At 43.2% G+C, this 18569-nt stretch overlaps 1 protein-coding gene across 3 annotated transcripts in view; it reads left to right on the top strand.

Moving 5' to 3' along the window:
* CRHR2 (corticotropin releasing hormone receptor 2) overlaps positions 1–18569 on the top strand; it is a 142232-nt gene that overhangs the window by 70068 nt on the left and 53595 nt on the right. For 2 of the 3 annotated variants that reach the window (XM_042043450.1, XM_042043451.1), the window contains 2 exons: positions 7402–7487; positions 14830–14936. In XM_042043450.1, the coding sequence (XP_041899384.1) occupies positions 7402–7487; positions 14830–14936 (193 nt within the window). The remainder of the gene's footprint in view (positions 1–7401; positions 7488–14829; positions 14937–18569) is intronic. The other variant, XM_042043452.1, reaches the window with a different exon arrangement.

Genomic DNA, 18569 nt, shown 5'->3' with positions numbered 1-18569 from the left:
TTCACAAATAAAATACGTGGAGACAGATTCTTTTTGTTTTTTCCCAGTCTCCTGGATGTCACAATTATGCCACTGTCACTTATGATTTCTAGAAATAGTAAGCAGCTGTCCTGATGCTTTGTGAATCCTACCTGGCTCGAGCTTGTCACTGCAACAATCAGAAAAAAATAAAAAGCACCAAAGAGGGAGGGTGGCACATGAATAAATAATTTATAGCCCCATGATTCAGCCCCTATTTTTAGAGGCTCACTGTTTTTCTGAGACTTTGAAAAGGGGCTAAGAATAGTCTATACATGAAGTGATGTGTACCTTATGCAACACAGGGTTTTTTCTGTCTCATTTGATCTGACTCCTATGAAATCTGGGCAGCCAATCTGAGGAATTTGTATCACGCAGTTCCCGTTGGATTTATTGGGGATCATTGTGGATAAGTACCCAAGAGAAAAATTTTTTGCTTAATACCAAACAAAATGTCTTATTTTGAACTTTAAATGAATAAAAATAATTTGGAGGAGATGCTGGGAGAATCTTGCAATGTCCCAGCATTTAGAACCCCCTGAAAAAAAAGGAATCTTTTAAGCTGGATTTCATAATTTCATGAATTCCTCATGAAATCCAATATTGGAAAGACCTGAGTTGAACTCCATGTTGTGAGCAACTGAGCAATTGTCTTGGGATACAATATTCAACACTGGGATATTTTGGGTTGTTTTACTCCTGTTTTCTTTGAATTTATCTAAGTTTTTTCTTTGGGGGAGTAAAACCTGGGTCCAGTTTCCATTTACCAAACATAGCAAGTGATTTTTGCTGCCCCAGAACTGTGTGTTTCAAAATCCATTTATTCAGCTCAGAAGATGTCATCCAGCTTTAATCGTGGCACTGTGACAAAATGGGTTTTCTCCACTGTCTCTTCTGATTTTGCAGGCCAGCATATCACAGAAACTATTTTAATGTATATCTAAGGTGAAACTTCACTTATTTGAGCTTGCTTTCCATTGGAAAATTTGGGATAAACATCTTCATATTGGGGGCACCATGGACTGGCTGCTTTGCTGTGCCCTGAATCCAGAGTAGGAGGGGATTGGTGAGATGTGGACAAGACTGGCTACAAGTTGACATTCTAAAATTACAAGGTTGAACTCCACCTGTGGCATATATTCAGAACTAACCTACCTTGAAAAGGAAGCCAAATTGCTCAGCTTGGTCAGAGGGCAGTACAGGGGCAAAAATAGTTCAATAGTTGTCTTAAAAAGTGAGGAAAAAATGTAGATACAGGATATCAACAAAAAAGAATCCCAGTGGAGAGATTTAACATACTGTCTATAACAGTTTTACAGAGTAATTACTGAAAATTCTAGGGGTTTCCACTTTTTAATGTGGACTGAAGAAGTCCTGTGGGTAGGGGGTGGATGACGTGACCCACTGTGCTCTTGCAAGGTGTTCGTTGCATCTGTGGGTCTCTTGAGACTGCCACAGTCACTGCTAACTCCACTTCCCAAAGCCCTGTGTGTTCTAGGGAGTGTGTTCAGTGGGGTTCTGGTGTTCTGATTGATGGACCCTTCATTTCAACCCAGCTGACAGCTGACGTGGATCAGCAAGCTGTCAAAGCAGTCACACACCCTCAGCTCAGGACTTAGCAGGCTGTTTTATTTATTTACTCATTTTTCTGTTTTTTCCCTTCACTCCAGTAGCTGATGAACTTGTCTCAAGATTCCATGGCCACTCTGTGTCCGTGGAATCCAGGAGATGAAAGTCATAAATAGCCAGAGAAGTCAGATTTCCATTTTAATGATAACTGGAAATGTAAACCTTGTCAAAAATCATCTACATGACACATGGCAAGACAACTAAAATCTCATTCAAAACCAGCTTAGTTCCAGTTGCCAGGGACAAGATCCATTATAGCAGTGCCTGCGTGCAGTGTCTGAATTGTCTTTCACTCACTAAGGACTGGGAGGATGTGGTGAACTTCCTGCTGAGAATGACATCCACTTACCTTTACCCAGTGCTCCTGTCTCCTGTTTGTGTTGTGCTTTTAGTGGACTTTCAGTGAGTAAACACAAGCCTGCCACCAGGCCAATCCATACAGATTGAGTTAGCACTACCTGAAGGGCTTTGTTTTCTTCAACAGGGTCAATAAAGAAAGAAAAACGCAAAAATACCACTCATCAAACATTTCCCCTTCACAGATCCCATTCAGAAATGCAGCATCATCTGCAGTTAGGAATGAAATTAAGGACAAGGTTTTACCTCTTAAACTGATGTCAAACATTGTACCTGAGCTGTGTTTTAAAGCTGTTTCAGAAGATAATTTTATGTTGTTAATCACAGAACCATGGTGTTACGATCCGGTTTAAACCCAGAAAAGCAAAGAAAGCTAAGTCTCTGTGCATAAACGGAAAGAACTTAGAAGGTTCAAAATATTCCCAGAAACGAGATTAAAACCAAATGAGATTAAATATTGTTGCCAAAAAATGGATGTATTTTATTTAAAAGAGGCAAAGAGAAGGGAATAGAAAAGAGAGAAAGAAATGGAAAAAAGAAGTGTGTGGGGGAGTGGGGGAACAGGGAGAGGTGACAGGGGTTAGGTGGAAACACATCACCCATCCGATGTCCCAACGATGTCTCGTTGCTCCCCTCCATCTGCTCTGCTCGTGGTGAGGGTCCCCCATCACCGCTGTGGCTGTGCTGCCACACGCCACCACACGCTGCCACACGCCAAAGAGTACAGAATCCCGTGGATTAATATACGGTGTGGGCCAGGTGGGAACGCCCACGTGCCTCCTTTGCAGGGGCTGGCTTGACACTGTCCCTTGCAACACTGAGGGTCTGCTGCATCACCTCTGGTGCTCTGGTGCAGGGTCTGGGGACCCCTTTGAGGGGGGCCCCTGTGGTGGGCCATGTCACCCCCTCCTGCGATGGGCCATGTCACCCCCTCCTGCTGTGGATAAGCTTTCCCCTCCCCTGGTGAGGATCCCTCAGCTGGGCTCCTCTGCACAGTGGAGGATGGGCGGTCACTGCCCCTCTGACCAGAGGCTTCCCAAGATACCCAAAGCCTCTCCTCCCCCCGCCCTTTGGTTCCAGGGTCTGTTCGAGCCTGGCAGCTGGTAGGCCTGGGGATGTGGTCTCCACCTTGGAGGAGTTAAGCCTGTGCTTTGTGAATGTCCCCAGCCCTGAGTCGTTGCTTTATCTTATCTTCATCATGGAGCGGTGTAAGGCCACAGTCAGGGCCCCATTCAGGGTTCGTTTTCTCTGCAGCTTTTGTAATACAGTTCTAAAAGTCCTTCAAGAAAATATTGAAGTCATAAATTACAATATTTCAGTCTCTGACACACGGGATGGCTGAGGTCTGGTCCAACACCCCGCAGGGCCACCTGCAGCCCAGGAGCATGTCTTTAAAAGTTTTTAAGTATCTCCTAAGAGGGAGACTCTACAACCTCCCTGGGCAACCTGTTCCAGTGTTCTGTCACCCTCACAGTAAAAATGTGTCAGTGGATTCTAAGGAGCAGAATCGCGGTTGGGATGGCAAATGTTGGATGTTGCTGCTCCGTTTTCTGTTCAGACACTCACTGAGGGCTCTTTAGAAGAGTCTCTGGCAGTGTAGTTAATGAAGTATAATGAATTGGGGTGGAATTCATTTTGCATGTGTTTAGATGACTAAAAGCCACAGTTGTGTCTGGGATAAAGGTCCTTGGGTTTATTTATGAAAAACTGCTCACATCCCGTGCACGTTTTCCCAGAGGTAGTCTGGTAATACTGGTGCTGAGTGGCGGGGATGCTGAAGAGGGTTATGGGAAAACTGGAAACAGAATTCGTATGTCTCCCCCGTTTATCAAGCACCAGAGTGTGAGGAGTCCTACAAAATGAATAAATAAAGTTGGTGAGTTTCTCTCATGTCCTTCCATGTCAAATGAAAATCATTTTTCATTATTATTGATGTATGGGCTCGAATCTAGGTTGATCAGATTCTTTTTATTGAAACAACAAATATGCTGGAGTTACTTAAAAATCCTGTTTGCCCTGAAAACAGACAGAGTTGTGATTATCACAGTCTGTTTTTTTTGGATAAATGCAACATTGATTTTCTTCTCCATTCATGGAACTTTTGCTCTCCACCCAGGAATTTCTCACTTGCTCTTAAATGGTTCTACTCCACCAAGAAAAGTTCAGGCTCTTTGTAGTGTGCATGTGTGGGCATGTGGGTATAAATACATAAAAGTGAGACATTCCTGTAGGTGTTTCATTGTTTATCTGGATCTGTTCTGTGAAGATTTATAAAATAATAGACTGAGCTGGACTTTCCCAAAAGCTGGAATCAGGGAGAATTGGGTATCCCAGTTGTATTCCTGCCAAGGCTTTGCTGTAGTCATGCTCAGATCTTTTACCTACTTATTTGTGATGTGGAATGAAGTTTTTTTTCAGGGGTGGAGACCCCTTTTACATCACCTTGGAGTCCATGAGAGCTGCAAATGTTGGTGCTGCTGCTGTTGTGGTGCCTCTGGGCTCTACCTGCTGTCCTTTTTGGTGGAATATGACTCTGATCAGCACCCCTGAGTCAGCCCTTAGGGGAAATAGGCATTTGTAGCCTGGAGGGGTTGAAATACGTTTTCTGAAAGATAGAAACCCTGAGCACTCCTGGATATTCCTTTCTGTTCAGGCAGTTCCCTTTTACCTCCCTGCCTGTCTCCTGGACTGATGATTAGGCAGAAAAAAACCAAGAGCCACAAATCTACAACAAAAGGAAATCAACCTTTTCAGAGAGGAAGAAGAGACCACAGACTGAGGCCCAGAAATGGATATTGGATGATGTGTCAAGAGCTCTGTGCATAAAGGCTGAGTGCTGCCTGTGCCATCCTGAGTCACCTACTGCTCGTTATTCATTTGCATGACCATTAAATCTCTTTGTCCAGTTGTGTTATATGAGTGCAAATGCACACAGAGCACAAATAACCACATGTTGTAACCACCAAATCTCTGTTTTGTGTATTTCTTCTTTAGAATAAAGTCAGGAAGGAAGGGGAAATTATAAGAAAAGTATGCTGAGTTCTTCAGTGTGTTGTTTGTCTAGGAAAATGAAATTTTACACAATTGTTTTTCAACTAAAAAAAATAGTGCTAATAGCTGCATTTCTTTCTTTTTATAATTAGCTCTTGTTGCCCTAGAAAGATCATGTAAGTGTTCTTTTCTTCCTGGGCATTCATTGTTTGTTGCTAAAATGGAGTTCTCCATTATGATTCTTCCATTTTTTTCTTATTTTTTGGTGACAGTCATTAAGAAAAACTGAACTTAATCCAGGGTCTTTCTGCACACAGTGCATGAACAGGAGCTGCTTCCTCCAGGTGCCTGCAGTGAGGTTCTTACCCTGCAGTATTACCTCACTCAGTAAATGAGATGTTTTGCCTTTAGAGCACTGAGTAAAAGAGCTGCATTATGTCATTAAAAGATAGAGAGACAGAGAGGGAAGGAAGGGAAGGAAGGGAAGGAAGGGATGGAAGGGAAGGAAGGGATGGAAGGGAAGGAAGGGAAGGAAGGGAAGGAAGGAGAAAGGGAGGGAGGGAAAGAGGAGAGACCTTTGTTGTAGGGTATAAATTAGTAATGACAGCTGGAGTTTGGAATGAGATATTCCCAGAAGCCAGATCTGCTTGCTGCTGTCGTTTCTGAGAAGTGACTGCTACTGGAGGAGATCTTGGAGTAGAGAAGTTCCGAGTTTGATTTTACCCCCTCCTGTTCATACACTCACCATGTGGGAGATCTGCTGTGACAGCTCGAAGAGCTGCACTGATGTGGGTTTTATGTTCCCAGTGCTGATTGTGTTTGTGCTTTCTCCAGCTGAGCTGGAGGGATACAACCAGGGAAAATGAAGAGTCAGAATGAGTAAAACAAGGGTTTGAATGAATAAAATAGGGGTTTCATATGAGCACTCTTCTGGACATGGGACTCAACATCCGACTAAGCATCAATTCATCTGGAGTTAGGAGTTTGCACAGAGAGCTTCAGCACTGGCCAAAGGAGAGGACAAATGCAAGGGCTTTTAGGGATGTAGATCGGATCCTACCACCTAAACCCCACTCAGACTGTTTTGTTTTGTTTGGCCTCATCACTCCAAAAAGAAGCAGCAGAAAAGTGCAAGCAGACAACAGCAAAATGACATTCGGTGATGTGGGTGGATACGGTGTCATCTGGAGCATCTACAGGAACTGTTATTTGTGGACTTCCCTTCTCTGTAAGAAAAAGCACCTTTTCAAAAGCCTCTTTACCTTTTTCCAAGGCTGGTGTCAGCAGCACATTTAGGACCATTTGATTTTCCTGGACTAAATTACCATGGCAAAGGCCCAAAAAGAAATTGGGTAAAGGGCAACAGCAACATCATGAAGAGTCCATCAGGAAGTTGCCTGTATTTGTCCTTTGGGGATCCTTCTGGATTTCCTGTTTTATTTTAATTATCTTGTTTCTAAGAAACATTTCAAAATAAGAATGGAAAAAAACCAAAAACCTCTTGCTTGGAATTGGATGTGCTTTTGATGAGTGGAGGAAGGTTTGTACAGGAAAACTGCAGTTTTCTCTCGTAATTCCTCGGGATGAAGATATTGCTTGCCAGAAACTGAACTTCCCTCTTCACCCCAGTATTGCCACATGTAGTTCCCAGAGCCCTGCATGGTGACATTGAATTTGGACATTAAATCTCTGCTTCAGTAAAGTCATTTGTGATTATGCTCTGTGAGAACTGGCACCTTGGGAAAAGACCAGGAGTGGTTTCTTTTCCACAGACAATGGGTGAACACATCCTGACCTCGATGTCCCCATTTCTGAGATAATTTTGGAGAGATTGTTGTGTGCCCCCCACCTTGCCTGCCCCAGGGCTGGGAGATGTCCTTCTCTTGCTCCTTCATATTTTTTGCCCAAGTTTTACCAGTGACAATATTGCACAGGAAGATTCTGGAAAATGAGGATGTCCAGGAATTTTTCATCTAGCTTACAGTAGGATAAATGGGAGAGAATAGAGCAGTAAGTTTACCTTACACATAACATTGTCCTCCATGGAGCACTGAACATCTAAACCTTTCTGGGTTTGAATACATCATTTAACTGCTTTTTAAAAGACTATAATAACATTAAGCTTTCTCTTGCAGTGTTCTCATACCTTTGCTGTCTTCTGAACTCATATTCTGTATGAAAAAAACTATTAATAAATACCTTTAAACACTCACAGCTTGTAGATGTGTTTGTTATTTCTTTCTCCTCTTCTCAGTGGGCTGCTCCAGTCCTCACGGAGGTGGGATAAGTTGATTTGCCTTGTAAATAATCTGTTCTGTCAATCTTTTCTTGAACCTGTGAAATGTCTAGGCTGTTTTAAAGTCCAGCACAGAGTGTTCATCTCTCTTTTATTTTGGTCTGTACCAGGAAATGCCTACAGAGAATGCCTGGGCAATGGGACATGGGCTTCCAAGATAAACTACTCTCAGTGCGAGCCTATTCTGGATGACAAGGTCTGTATTTTTCCCTTCGTTCTTCTCAATGACATTTCTCAGCATAAGGGAATGCAAAGTAAAATGTAAGGTTAACGTGCTAATTTGGGACTTCCGAGAGAGATTCCATTTCTGTCTCCACAACAAAACCTCCCTGTGAATTCAGGCAAGTCACTTATCCTCTCTCCATGTCCCCTACTCACATGGTTTTTAAAAAAGGATGCTTCATCTCACTCTGTGAGATGTGTGTGTTTATGCAGATTTTTCTAGCTTTGTTCAGAGCCTACAGCTGCTACAGTAAATGTTAGTAATAATAACAATAAGACCAAAAGCCTCTTTGGCACTAAAAATTAAGTTCAACCAGCTGATTCCACCCTATATCTGCCCATTCTAAAGTGTCATCAACAACTGACCTTTACAGATCTCAATGTTACTTCTCCTTAAGCAAATATGTAAAGGGGCAGCAGCAGAAGAAATGCATAAAAAGCAGATTTAGGTCCTAGCTGTCTTTAAGAGATTGAACCAGTCTTGCATGATAGAGGACTTCACAGATTTAAGTTAGTGTATGGGGTTAAGTTCCTTCGGAAGGGCTGTGAGGAATTATGCAAAGCCCTTTTCTTGTCAGATGTCTCAGAGACATCCTAGACATTCACCCTCGCACAGTTTAAGCCTTCAAGCCCTTCATACTCTTCCTCCTGTGTTGAGTGCTGTGGTGGGACACAAGCCCACAAAGACTCTGTGCTGTCTCTGCCAGGAGTGGCTTTTCCCTCTAGGAGCCAAGGTGGAGCCCAGCAGCTCAGACTGGTCTGTTTTGGGGTTCATTCAACTCATTCTGTCCTTGTAGTTGTGCCATGCCACGTGCAGACAGAGAGGAGGAAGACAAGATCCCACATTTAGCACTCAGGAGCTCTCTGGAGTGGTGCTGCACCCCAGACAGCCGGGATGTCCTTTGGCTGTGGTCCAGCATCCATCCTCTCAGATCCACGTGGTTGCTCAGTGTGGGTTTTCACTCGTGAATCAGAAAACAAATAATGACACACCAGCTGCTGAGGAGGACCTGCTCTTACCCCCTGGCTAATTTAATCCCCCCTCCTCTTGCTAGAGGCTTCTAGGAATTAAGAAAAGTTGTACCAGTACCTGACTGCCACCCAGGGGGACATTCAAGGTGTTCTAGCACGGTGGAGACGCTCCCATGGCAATTTAGGCCAACCTAAGCTGGGACTACCCCAGTGCAGCCCCTCCTTACAATTCATTCCCACTTAAAATGAAAAGCTAACTTGTTCTGGGTCATTTTTTTGGATGAATCAGTTCCCTAAACCATCTCAGTGCATCGTTGCAGGAGTGCTGGGGCCAGCACAAGCTGGAGGGACAAACCAACTATCTCTTAAAAATGAGCAAGAGAGGGGATGTGGAGCAGCCAGTGCTGATTTAGAGAATGGGGAGCAGAGCTGGGCAAAGACTCGATGTCTGTGGTGTGGTTTAGGTGGTACAGGAAACCTGAGCTGGCAGCAGTGAGCTGCACCCACTCAGGACAACACAGCTGCATTTTAATAACACTCATTATGTGTTTGCATGACTCCCAGCAGTTGCTGTCTCTGCACGAGCAAATACAGAGGGGTTTTATCTGAGGAGACTGGAGAAGTGTTGTGACTAGGGGACAGGATTATTCCCTTTACTCTGTTTTTGCTTTTAAAAACTTTGCAGCTATGGTGATAGCTTAAAACTCCTTAAATAGCACGTTTCTTAGACAGATGGAAGTGCAGATGTTCCCCCACCCTCGCTTACAGCGGCTTAAAAACTCATTTATTAGATCTTTAAAGATTTGTGACGAGCTTTGCAAATATTAATATTTGTGGATATTTTTGAAATCTCTCATAATGCTCAGTGTGACCGATGAATACTTTGTGATCTCAAAAAAAAAATAGAAGAACAAAAACCCACAGATTTGCTCCATTTTGAGTAAAGGTGAGATTCAGGCACACAGGTGGTCTATTGTTATTTTTTGAGTTTAGCAGATGCTAAACATCAGCCAGGAGGTAATGCCCTGTGATTTATTTTTAATCCAAAAAACCAACACTGCTTTTAAGCTTGACCACTCACAGGCAGAGTGATAAAGAATCACATGGTTTGATTTTTAATGTGGTGAGTGATAACAGGGGATAGAAGCAGGACTTTTCAACATCAATCCCATGCTTTATGGCAGAGTTTGGGGAATGTAGCAATGGAAATTATAGGGTTTTTTCAGCTGTGGGTCAGTCTCGGGGCATCAGCTCAGTAACACACATTCCCTGGGTTATATTAATGCATCATTGCTCTGCTTGAGACCTGTGGCAGTAGCTGATAAAACTCTGCTCTGGGACTGATTTGCTGCTAGATCTAGTTCTGACTGAGATCTACTTCCTTAAATGTAGTTGTGGGGTGTAGTTTAAAATGTCCCAGTGAGTGTTCATGCATCTGGCAGGTGACAGTCCTTGGGAATATGTGAGTCCTTCATGTCCAGTGGAGGGAATGGAGCTGGGGAAGGGTCTGGAGCAGCAAGAGCAGCTGAGGGAGCTGGGAAAGGGGCTCAACCTGGAGAATTAACAGGCTCAGGGGGGACCTTGTGGCTCTGCACAACTCCCTGACAGGAGGGGGCAGCCAGAGGGGGGTCGGGCTCTGCTCTCAGGGAACAGGGACAGGACCAAAGGAAATGGCTTTAAGTTGCACCACAGGAAGTTTAGGTTGGATGTTAGTGAAAATTTCTTCACTGAAATGGTGGTCAGACATTGGAACAGACTGCCCAGGACAGTGGTGGAGTCACCATCATCCCTGGAGGTGTTCAGAAAACTTGTGGTATGGCACCTGGGGACAGAGTTTAGTGGTGAACAGGGTGGAGCTGGGGGAATGGTTGGACTCGATGATCTTAGAGGTCTTTTCCAACCTTAAAAATTCTGATTCAGCAGCAGCAAGACCAGCTGGGAATCACAAAGTGTCCCCAAGGCACCTGTGTGTGCACAACTACTTCTAACCCTTGCTTCAGATGCTGGGTGGACATCCAAGTGTTGGTGTCCTCATGTCAGACTGAATCTCACCCTCTGAACAAGTAATTGCCTCCTCCTCCAGGCACAGGAACAAGGTACAGAAATAGTTTTGATCCAGCTGGCTGTTTGGTGGCACAGTGTGTGACAAATGGAAAGGTCCTCCTCAGCCTACAAGCTCCTGTGTTGAAAGGGCCTTTGCTGCATCCGGCACAAATCTCTGCTCTTCTGAGAAGAAAAGTGAGCATCTCAGGCAGCAAAAGATACATCTTAGCCTTCAAAAAGAGCTGTAAATCAAGAACTCTGGTCTTGTGGTCTGTGGCAGCTGGATGTGAATGTGCTTCTGCTGATGTTTTGAGGTGGCTTCAAGCTGAGTAGCTGAGTTAGCACCACGCTGGGCTCAGACTAATGTATCCTTTATAGGAGCATGGTCACATCAACCACAGCAGCTCCCAGCTGGCTCAGAATGGGAAAGCAGAGTGAGTTCAGAGGTGTCTGGGATGACAAAGACACTTCCCGGTTGCTTCTGAAAGTCTTTGGAGAGGTGTGTTTAAGCTGTGCTGGTGCTGAGATCATCCTGGCAACAGGAGGAAATGGGAAGTGACTGAACTGGCAGTGGCGTGTGGAGCCTCCCAGGGAGACATGAGCTGTAAACACTGGCAGGACCTGTCAGTAAGTCCTGTTAAGAGGAAGCAAGATCCTTGTCAGCTGGTCTAAGAGTGCTGTTATTAGGTGGTTATTGATTCAAACCAGTAGCTGAATTGTTTAGGACAGGTTAGCAGTCACGTTCCAGCTGAAGCAAGGGGAAAAGTCTCTAGACAGAATAACTCTGTCATTAGCCTGAAACCTGCCTGTAGATTTGCAAAGCAAGTGCAGGTAAAGACATTGTGCTGTGCTTCCTCAGTTTACCTGGTAGAAGCTCATGGGAAACATCTCTGCACTGCCTGGTGTGACATGGTTGTGGTGCATAAGGTGTGTCATGGAACCGGATTCCAGTGGGCAGGGAGTAGAACCATCTCTCGATTCCCCATCCCTGAATTCCTCATCCCTGGAAGTGTTCCAGGCCAGGTTGGACCAGGTCAGAGGCTCTGAGCAACCTGGTCTGGTAGGTGGCATTCCTGACCATGGCAGGAATCATCGTTAAGATGCCTTCCGACCCAAACCATTCCAGGATTCTGGGATCTCCTTTTCTAGCTCTTTTCTAATCTAGCAACCCTCCTCCTAAGCCTGAACAGAATTTAAATCTTTATTTTAGTGAAGTGAAGCATCTTCCTGAAAGCAGGAGGATATTGGGTAACAAACAGGAGAAGGTTGTTGACATTTTAACTGCATCAGTGTCCAAGAGGGCGAGCCAGAAAAGAGCTGTGCAAGTTTTTCACATGAGCTGAGCTTTGGGGAACAAACACGTGATTTTCTGGGCACGTGATTTTCAGCCCTGAAGGTGTTGCCTCCCATTCCAGCAGAGATGAAGACTGCATGTAGGCTGGTGGAAAGTGATCTTGTCACCCTGTCAGCTTAGTTTTTCATAAGCACCGAGGCAGTTCTTGTTTCTATGATACTTGAATTTGCCTTCAGGAAACCTTGTTAGTGTCAGAAGCTGGCAATGTGAAAGTCGTGCCTGTTTTTTCTTCAGCATCAGTGCATCAAACAGGAGCTTAAGAATTTTATTTTTCCAATTAATCTTCTCATGTTTTGAACCACGCCTTCTTAAAACTTGAGTGAAGTTAAAATAGCGGTCAGGAGACAAAGGAGGATCTGACTTAAAGAGCAGGAACCTTGGAAAAACACAAGGTTTGCCATCTTCCAGGAGATTTCTAGCACTAAATGAGCAATTCTGAGAAAAGTTCTTAGTCAGATGGTTTGAGTTTTGACAGTGCTTCGAGAAGCAGTGAGTTGGATTCAATGATCCTTTTGGATCCTTTGAGATGTTCTGTGATCCTCTGGCTCTGTGAATTAAGCAGGAGTCAATGAGCCCTGCAGTTTGCCAGGGCATTGTTGAATAACACGGCATTGCACAGGTAGGCACATCAGGTCAAGTGAGTTTTCTTTCCCTTTAGGTGTGCCCTCGACTGAAGGATAAATAAAACACAGTGTGGAATTTGCATTTCGTAGCTTTGTTTTGTTGCTTTTTTTCTTTTCACCTCCAAGCGATTCAGAAAATGGGCCCATGGATGGGGAAGTTTATTTTAGGGGATTTTATAATAGGCTTAAAAATACTCTGCATGGTTGAGTTCTGTCCAGAAATAGCACATTACTCCGTGAGCTGAAGATACAGGCAGGTTTCGTCACAAAATCGATTCCAAGAGAGCTCCCTGGCTCTCTGGCAAAGTGCTGGAAGATGCTTATCTTCACAGAACAATGGAACAGATTAACTACAGCTGCTGGTTGTAGTTGCAGCCAAACATTCATTCACTGACAAATTCCTTTCACTGGAGTAAAATGTTAAGGGAAATTGTTAGGAAAAAAAAATAAAATAAGTTCAACCAAAATTTAAAAAAAAAAATGATGCCATTTATACGATTTTACTTTCATATTTTATCACAAGGGAGGAAATGTAGGTGGTTGGTTTTTAAAAGCCTCGTTCTTCTAAAGTGGGGAAAGATCTGCTTAGCTTGAAAAGAAATAAATGACAAAACTAATGAATAAATATATTTTTCAGGGAGATTTAGTCTTCCAGTAGCAAACCTCTGTCCATTTTTAGCCAGCTTCAGTATTTATCTGAATAGTGTCTTTCTACTTCTTCCTAGCCAGGCAAAGAGAGAATATGCTTCTCTTCTCTCTAAAGCCAACAGCAGCCCACCAGTAAAGATGTTTCTGCAAGGTCAAATTTTGGTCACATCCCTAAATTCACTAATTTAGATGGGAGCACTTTTGTACTTATTTCTTTGTTTTCAGGATCCAGAACCTACCAACAACCTCCCCTACATGCTAGGAAATAGACACTGATACAGGAAATTTCACCACATATTTGGGTTGCTGGTAGAAACAACAGGATCTCTGGTTTGTCCGGCTCTCCCAGAATTGAAGGGACACCACTGAAACATAGATTTAGAAGAAACATAAAGATTTTAGTTATAGGCTAGCTGTGTTGAGATTAGTTGGAATAGGAAAGAACTTGGGCCCAGTAACAGGTAATTAAAATAGTTAGGAGAGCTGGACCTGAAATGGGTTTTAAGATGTTAGTAACTGATTGCCAAATAACTGATGATCTGTCATTTGCATGTTTGCTTAGCTGTGCTTAGAATGAAGAATAGAAACATTGATAAGTTGGTGTAGGGAACAAGGACAATTACCAATTTCCTCCCTTGGGGGGAACCCCTCCAAAAGTCACGCAAGAGGAAACTTAGAGGTCACTAAAGTAATTAGGATTGTTAAAGTCCAGAGAAGCAAAAAGGTCAAAATGAGGAAGATGAGTTACTTCATCTTTCTTGGGACCACTGACCCAATTCAAGACCACCAACTCCATTCAGGACACACACTACACATGCTTAATGACATTTAAGCTCATTTCCATACGAAGCGGAGAATGGGAGGTGTTAATGTTATGAATGTGCATTTGTATTTTGGATATTCATAATATTTGGAAATAAAAGGTATTGTGTTTGCTTGTATCGGGGCCTGTGTCTTAGGGAGCTATCCCACGCAGTGCCTGGCACCAATAAAACATTCACTTTCTAACTCTAAACTGTTAGAGAGCTTTTGTCCGACTCAGTTGGATATCGATATTAGATCCATATTCATATTTTGGTAAATCACCACCAGGTTCCAGCTTTTTCAGTCTGCGTTGGTTCTGCCCTGGGTTTGAAGGATTAAGATCATAGCCTGCAAGAAAAGTCCCTCAGAGGAAAATCTGCCTGTATGAGAAGGGCTTATTGTTTGTTCTTACTGACATTTTTGTGTGAAAACCAAGCCATTTGAGTAGGAAAGTGGCATAAGCTAGCTCATTAAGATCGTGCTGTTTCCTAAGAAAAGAAAGTTTTATTTTGAAACTCTGAGGAGATGTGTCTTTGGTAGGTTTGTTGCCTAAAATGACAAAAGGTTTAAAATAAGAAAACCCAAGGAAATGGGGGGGAAAAAAAAAAAGGGAAAAAAGTGGGGACAAAATAACATTTTTTTTCAGAAATTTTTAAGAAATTGTGGACAAATCCCAAACTGAAGTGACACCAAGCCTGTACTTGTGTGCCTGGGCAATACGTCTGCCTTACACAGAGGCATCAGCCCTGGGGCTGTGATGGCATTGTAAAATTGAGAAAAGTAATTGCTGTTTTGTGAAGTGATAAACTGTTCCTGAATGCCAGTGCTTGGAGATGGATGCTGATTTAATCCTGTTATCTCTTTACCTCCAGAGGAAGTATGCGCTCCATTACAAGATTGCTCTCATCATAAACTACCTGGGGCACTGTATTTCAGTAGGGGCCCTTATAGTTGCCTTTATGCTTTTCTTGTGCTTGAGGTGAGTAATGTGTTTGCATGTTTCTAACTCGGTTGGGTGACAATTTCTGGGCTGCTCAAGCCCTCTCATGGCTCTGTCCAAGTCGTGGATGGTCCTGAAAAGTGGTCGTGGCTTTTATATTCCTGAACACATCCATGGTTTTGCTGACTAATGTGCTGGATGAGTTCCTCCTGAGCGTAGGAGCTAAAGCCTGTTTGTGTTCAGGGAGAGAACTGAACATGATTTATTGATGCAGAAAAAAAAAAAACTTTGGTTAGCACAGTGTTCTTCATTTAGGGAAATCAGGATTTGAGTGTGTCAAGCTGTAAGTTTGGGGGGCAAGTTTTGTTTTTTCACAAGGCAGAACATGGTAATGTTTTGCATTCCCTGACAGCTAAAACCCAGATCTAAACCAAAGGAGACAGAACGAAGTCTTTCCATTCTGCTTTGGGCTAATTTCAGTTTTTCTTCCATTAAAGGGCTTAGAAGTTTTCTTAAATAAAAAGAGGAACATTGTTAATGGAGCTTAATCCCCAGCAGTGCTCCTGAGATGATGAATGCAAATCAAGGAGACTGCATAGAAACCCTTCCCTGGTCCAGGGTGCAGAAGGGAGTTTGGCAGATGGAGATGTCAGTGAAAGCAGAGTTAGGGCTACAGGGAAAAGGAGGAAAGGAAAATAAGTGGAAAACAAGAAGATTTGTATCAGTCATCATATATATTGTATGTCCACAGCCTGAATCACAGGAGTGTATTTTCATAGGAGTGCCCTGGTGGGTTAATTCTGTATTATTTCTTGGATTCCCTGACTGGCATTTCTGTACTATTTGTGCTGTGTTGTCCAGGAGAGTTCAACCTGAACTTAAAACCAGCTCCACTGAGTGCTGTGCAATGATAATCCTTGAGAAAAACCTTGTCCTAGTAGCAGAGGATAAACTGTGGATGGAGGACATCCTCCCCCTGTCCAGGATTACAGCAGGATGATTGACAGTGACCTCAGTGCAAGAATTACTGGAGTGGAGCATCCCTAAAGTCTTAGCTAAGTCTTCTGAGCATTTGTAACAAGGTCTTTTCTAATAACAGTAGGAATATTCTTGCACTCCAGCATCTGTAAACAGAATAATCTATGCTAATGGAAACAGAAAGACACTTTAAAACATTCGATGGGAACTTTTATGATGCATCAATTTAAACTTCCATTTCAAGCCCTCCATAGTGAACATGAAGCTAATTCCCACAGTACTTCGAGACCTGAATTAATTTGCACTGAATAAAGAATGCAAATTATTCATTGCAATAACTATATTCCCTGCTTTTATGCTCAGTCTTTTATAAATGTTTGAGTAATAACACAAAAACAATTAGGTGGGATGGTATAAATGTATCAGCTTCCAACACAGAGGTGGCTCAGCTGATCTCTTCTAAATTGTTCTTCTGTTATTTAAACTTTAAAGTTTAGATTTTGCAGTCAGCTTCAACATTAAAAACAACAACTGAGTAGTGGCAATTAAGTACTCCCTTGATATGCTGTGAATTAAGATAGTCCATCTTTTCAACTTCCCATTGTGTCATGCAAAACATGTCCAGTGTCCAGCCAGAGTTAACCAGCATGTTTTCCAAAATTCTAGAGATGTTCCAGTGAAGGCAGCCCAAATTCCTGTTTCATTACACGTTGTCCCTACCCAGATTCTGGGTTATGCACATCTTCATCACACTTACCTCTATAAAGTGCCCCAAGGACAAATCAGTTTAAATAATCAATTTATATTATTTGGGGCCTTTTAAAATCCTGTTTCATTTTGGAAGGAAGAAGGTACAATGGAATTGGGTGAAAGGAGAGAATTTAGGTAATTCCTGGCCAAAAAAAATACAATCTGATAGCTCCTCATCTTGACCTAAAGTAGAGATCTGCCAGTTCCTTGTTCCTGCCCCTCTCCATCCACCTCACTCCATGAGTCCCTGCTGAGGGTGAAAACAGACGAGACCTCCAGGAAGATTCCAGTTTTACATCCGCTCCTTATTTTTATGCTTCTCCCTCATCACCTGCTCGATTTTCCTTTGCTCCGTCCGTGCAGGTGGATCCCAAAGGCAGCCCTGTCTCAAGGGGGAGGCTGGAGCACAGCTGCTCTGTTGGAACATAACTGCTAGGAAAGCTTTGGGATGTCGCACTCTGGGGGTTTTAGGAGCAGGTGGAATGTTTGGCTGCCATGGCAAAAGGTGTTGCTGTGGTGCTCAGCTGGTCGGGAGGGTGTTCTGCTTTTGGAGATGAGCTTCACCATCGCTGGTGCTGCCCCAGCCCAGGGTGCTTGGTCCTCAGTTGTGTTGAAGTGGGAAGGGGAGAGAACTGGATCCAAACCTTATAATTCCAAATTTATCCTGTCACCTTGTCCCCAGCTTCATTCTTCCTCGGTTCCTTAAACAACTTCATCCTTCGTTCACAACCTACCCTCCATTTAGCAGGAAAGTCCTTACTGCCCTAAACACTGAGGAATCACACAACTGTTTTGAGGTCTCAGATGTAGCAGGACGTGATGAAATCATCTGCCATTTGTGTCCATGAGACCCCAACACATCTGGGAAGGGATGAGAGCTCAGCCAGGGCCCCCTTTTTCCTGTGAAGACCCATTTTAGCCTTGTTTTCTCCAGTTCTGTCACATCTCAACCTGTGCAATGACAAACAAGCCAGTAAACATTTCATTTAGCACCTAAATAATAAAAAGTGAAGGACAGGACTTGATTTTTGCTGGCACACTGGCTGAATGCCAGTGAGTCATCAAGGCAGCTCCTAAAGGTCGAAGTCAACTTTAATTTCTCAAGGTCTAAATGTAGGTGGTCTTAAAATTGTGAGAGCTGTGCTGTCTGTACTATGCAACACCAAACAAAGTCACAGACAAAAAGGAATACACCAAGAAGGAAAAAGAAAGAATTTGTGCACAAAGTGTGCTGTTGAGGTGGATTGATCTCCAGTACAGGACCTGGAGAGATTTGCTCAGGGCCCTTCACTTGGCATTGTTGAATGGATCTGCACTGCTGGGAATCTCAGAGTCTGTTTGTTCTCATTAACAGTCAAGGTTTTCTTCCTCCCTCAGGTGCACACAGGCAGCTCCCACTGACTCAGCCTCATTGTCCCACTGAATCACAATCTCACACTGCTAAAGCAGAAATTTTCCATAGGAGGAATCCTGCTGTCAGTAATACCAATCAAGCTGAAGGAAAGAAATAACAATAATAAAAAAAATATATAAAGGATTAAAATGCTTCTTTTGAATCACATTTTTCCTTTGCTGTTGCTGACAATGCAGAAACCCAAATTGCTTTGTCCTGGATTTTCCCTTGTCACTGTGCTGTTAGAGCAGCCTGTGAGGTGGAACAAGAGGCCTTTGTAAAACTCCTGACTTGTTATCAAACAAAGGTTGGCAGTGGCCAGCAGTGACCTGAGTGGATTCCATCAGATGAAGTTTTATTTGTGCAGTGGTTATCAAAGAAGAAGTAGGGGAAGAAAGGTATTTGTTCTGGGAAGCATCTATGTCCCTGCTGAGTTTTGAATCCAATAAAGGACGGTGCTGACAGGAAGATAGGCTGGAGATTAAAAGTGACATGTCCTTGCTGGATAAAGGCAGCTCTAAAAACAACCAAACCCACAAACATTGTCATAA

The sequence above is a fragment of the Corvus kubaryi genome, unplaced genomic scaffold (assembly GCF_017639235.1).
Source record: "Corvus kubaryi isolate FWS band 111438036 unplaced genomic scaffold, C.kubaryi_AGA036_p1.0 37398, whole genome shotgun sequence".
NCBI classification, from domain to species: Eukaryota; Metazoa; Chordata; class Aves; order Passeriformes; family Corvidae; genus Corvus; species Corvus kubaryi.
This window is presented reverse-complemented; position numbering and strand designations above follow the sequence as displayed.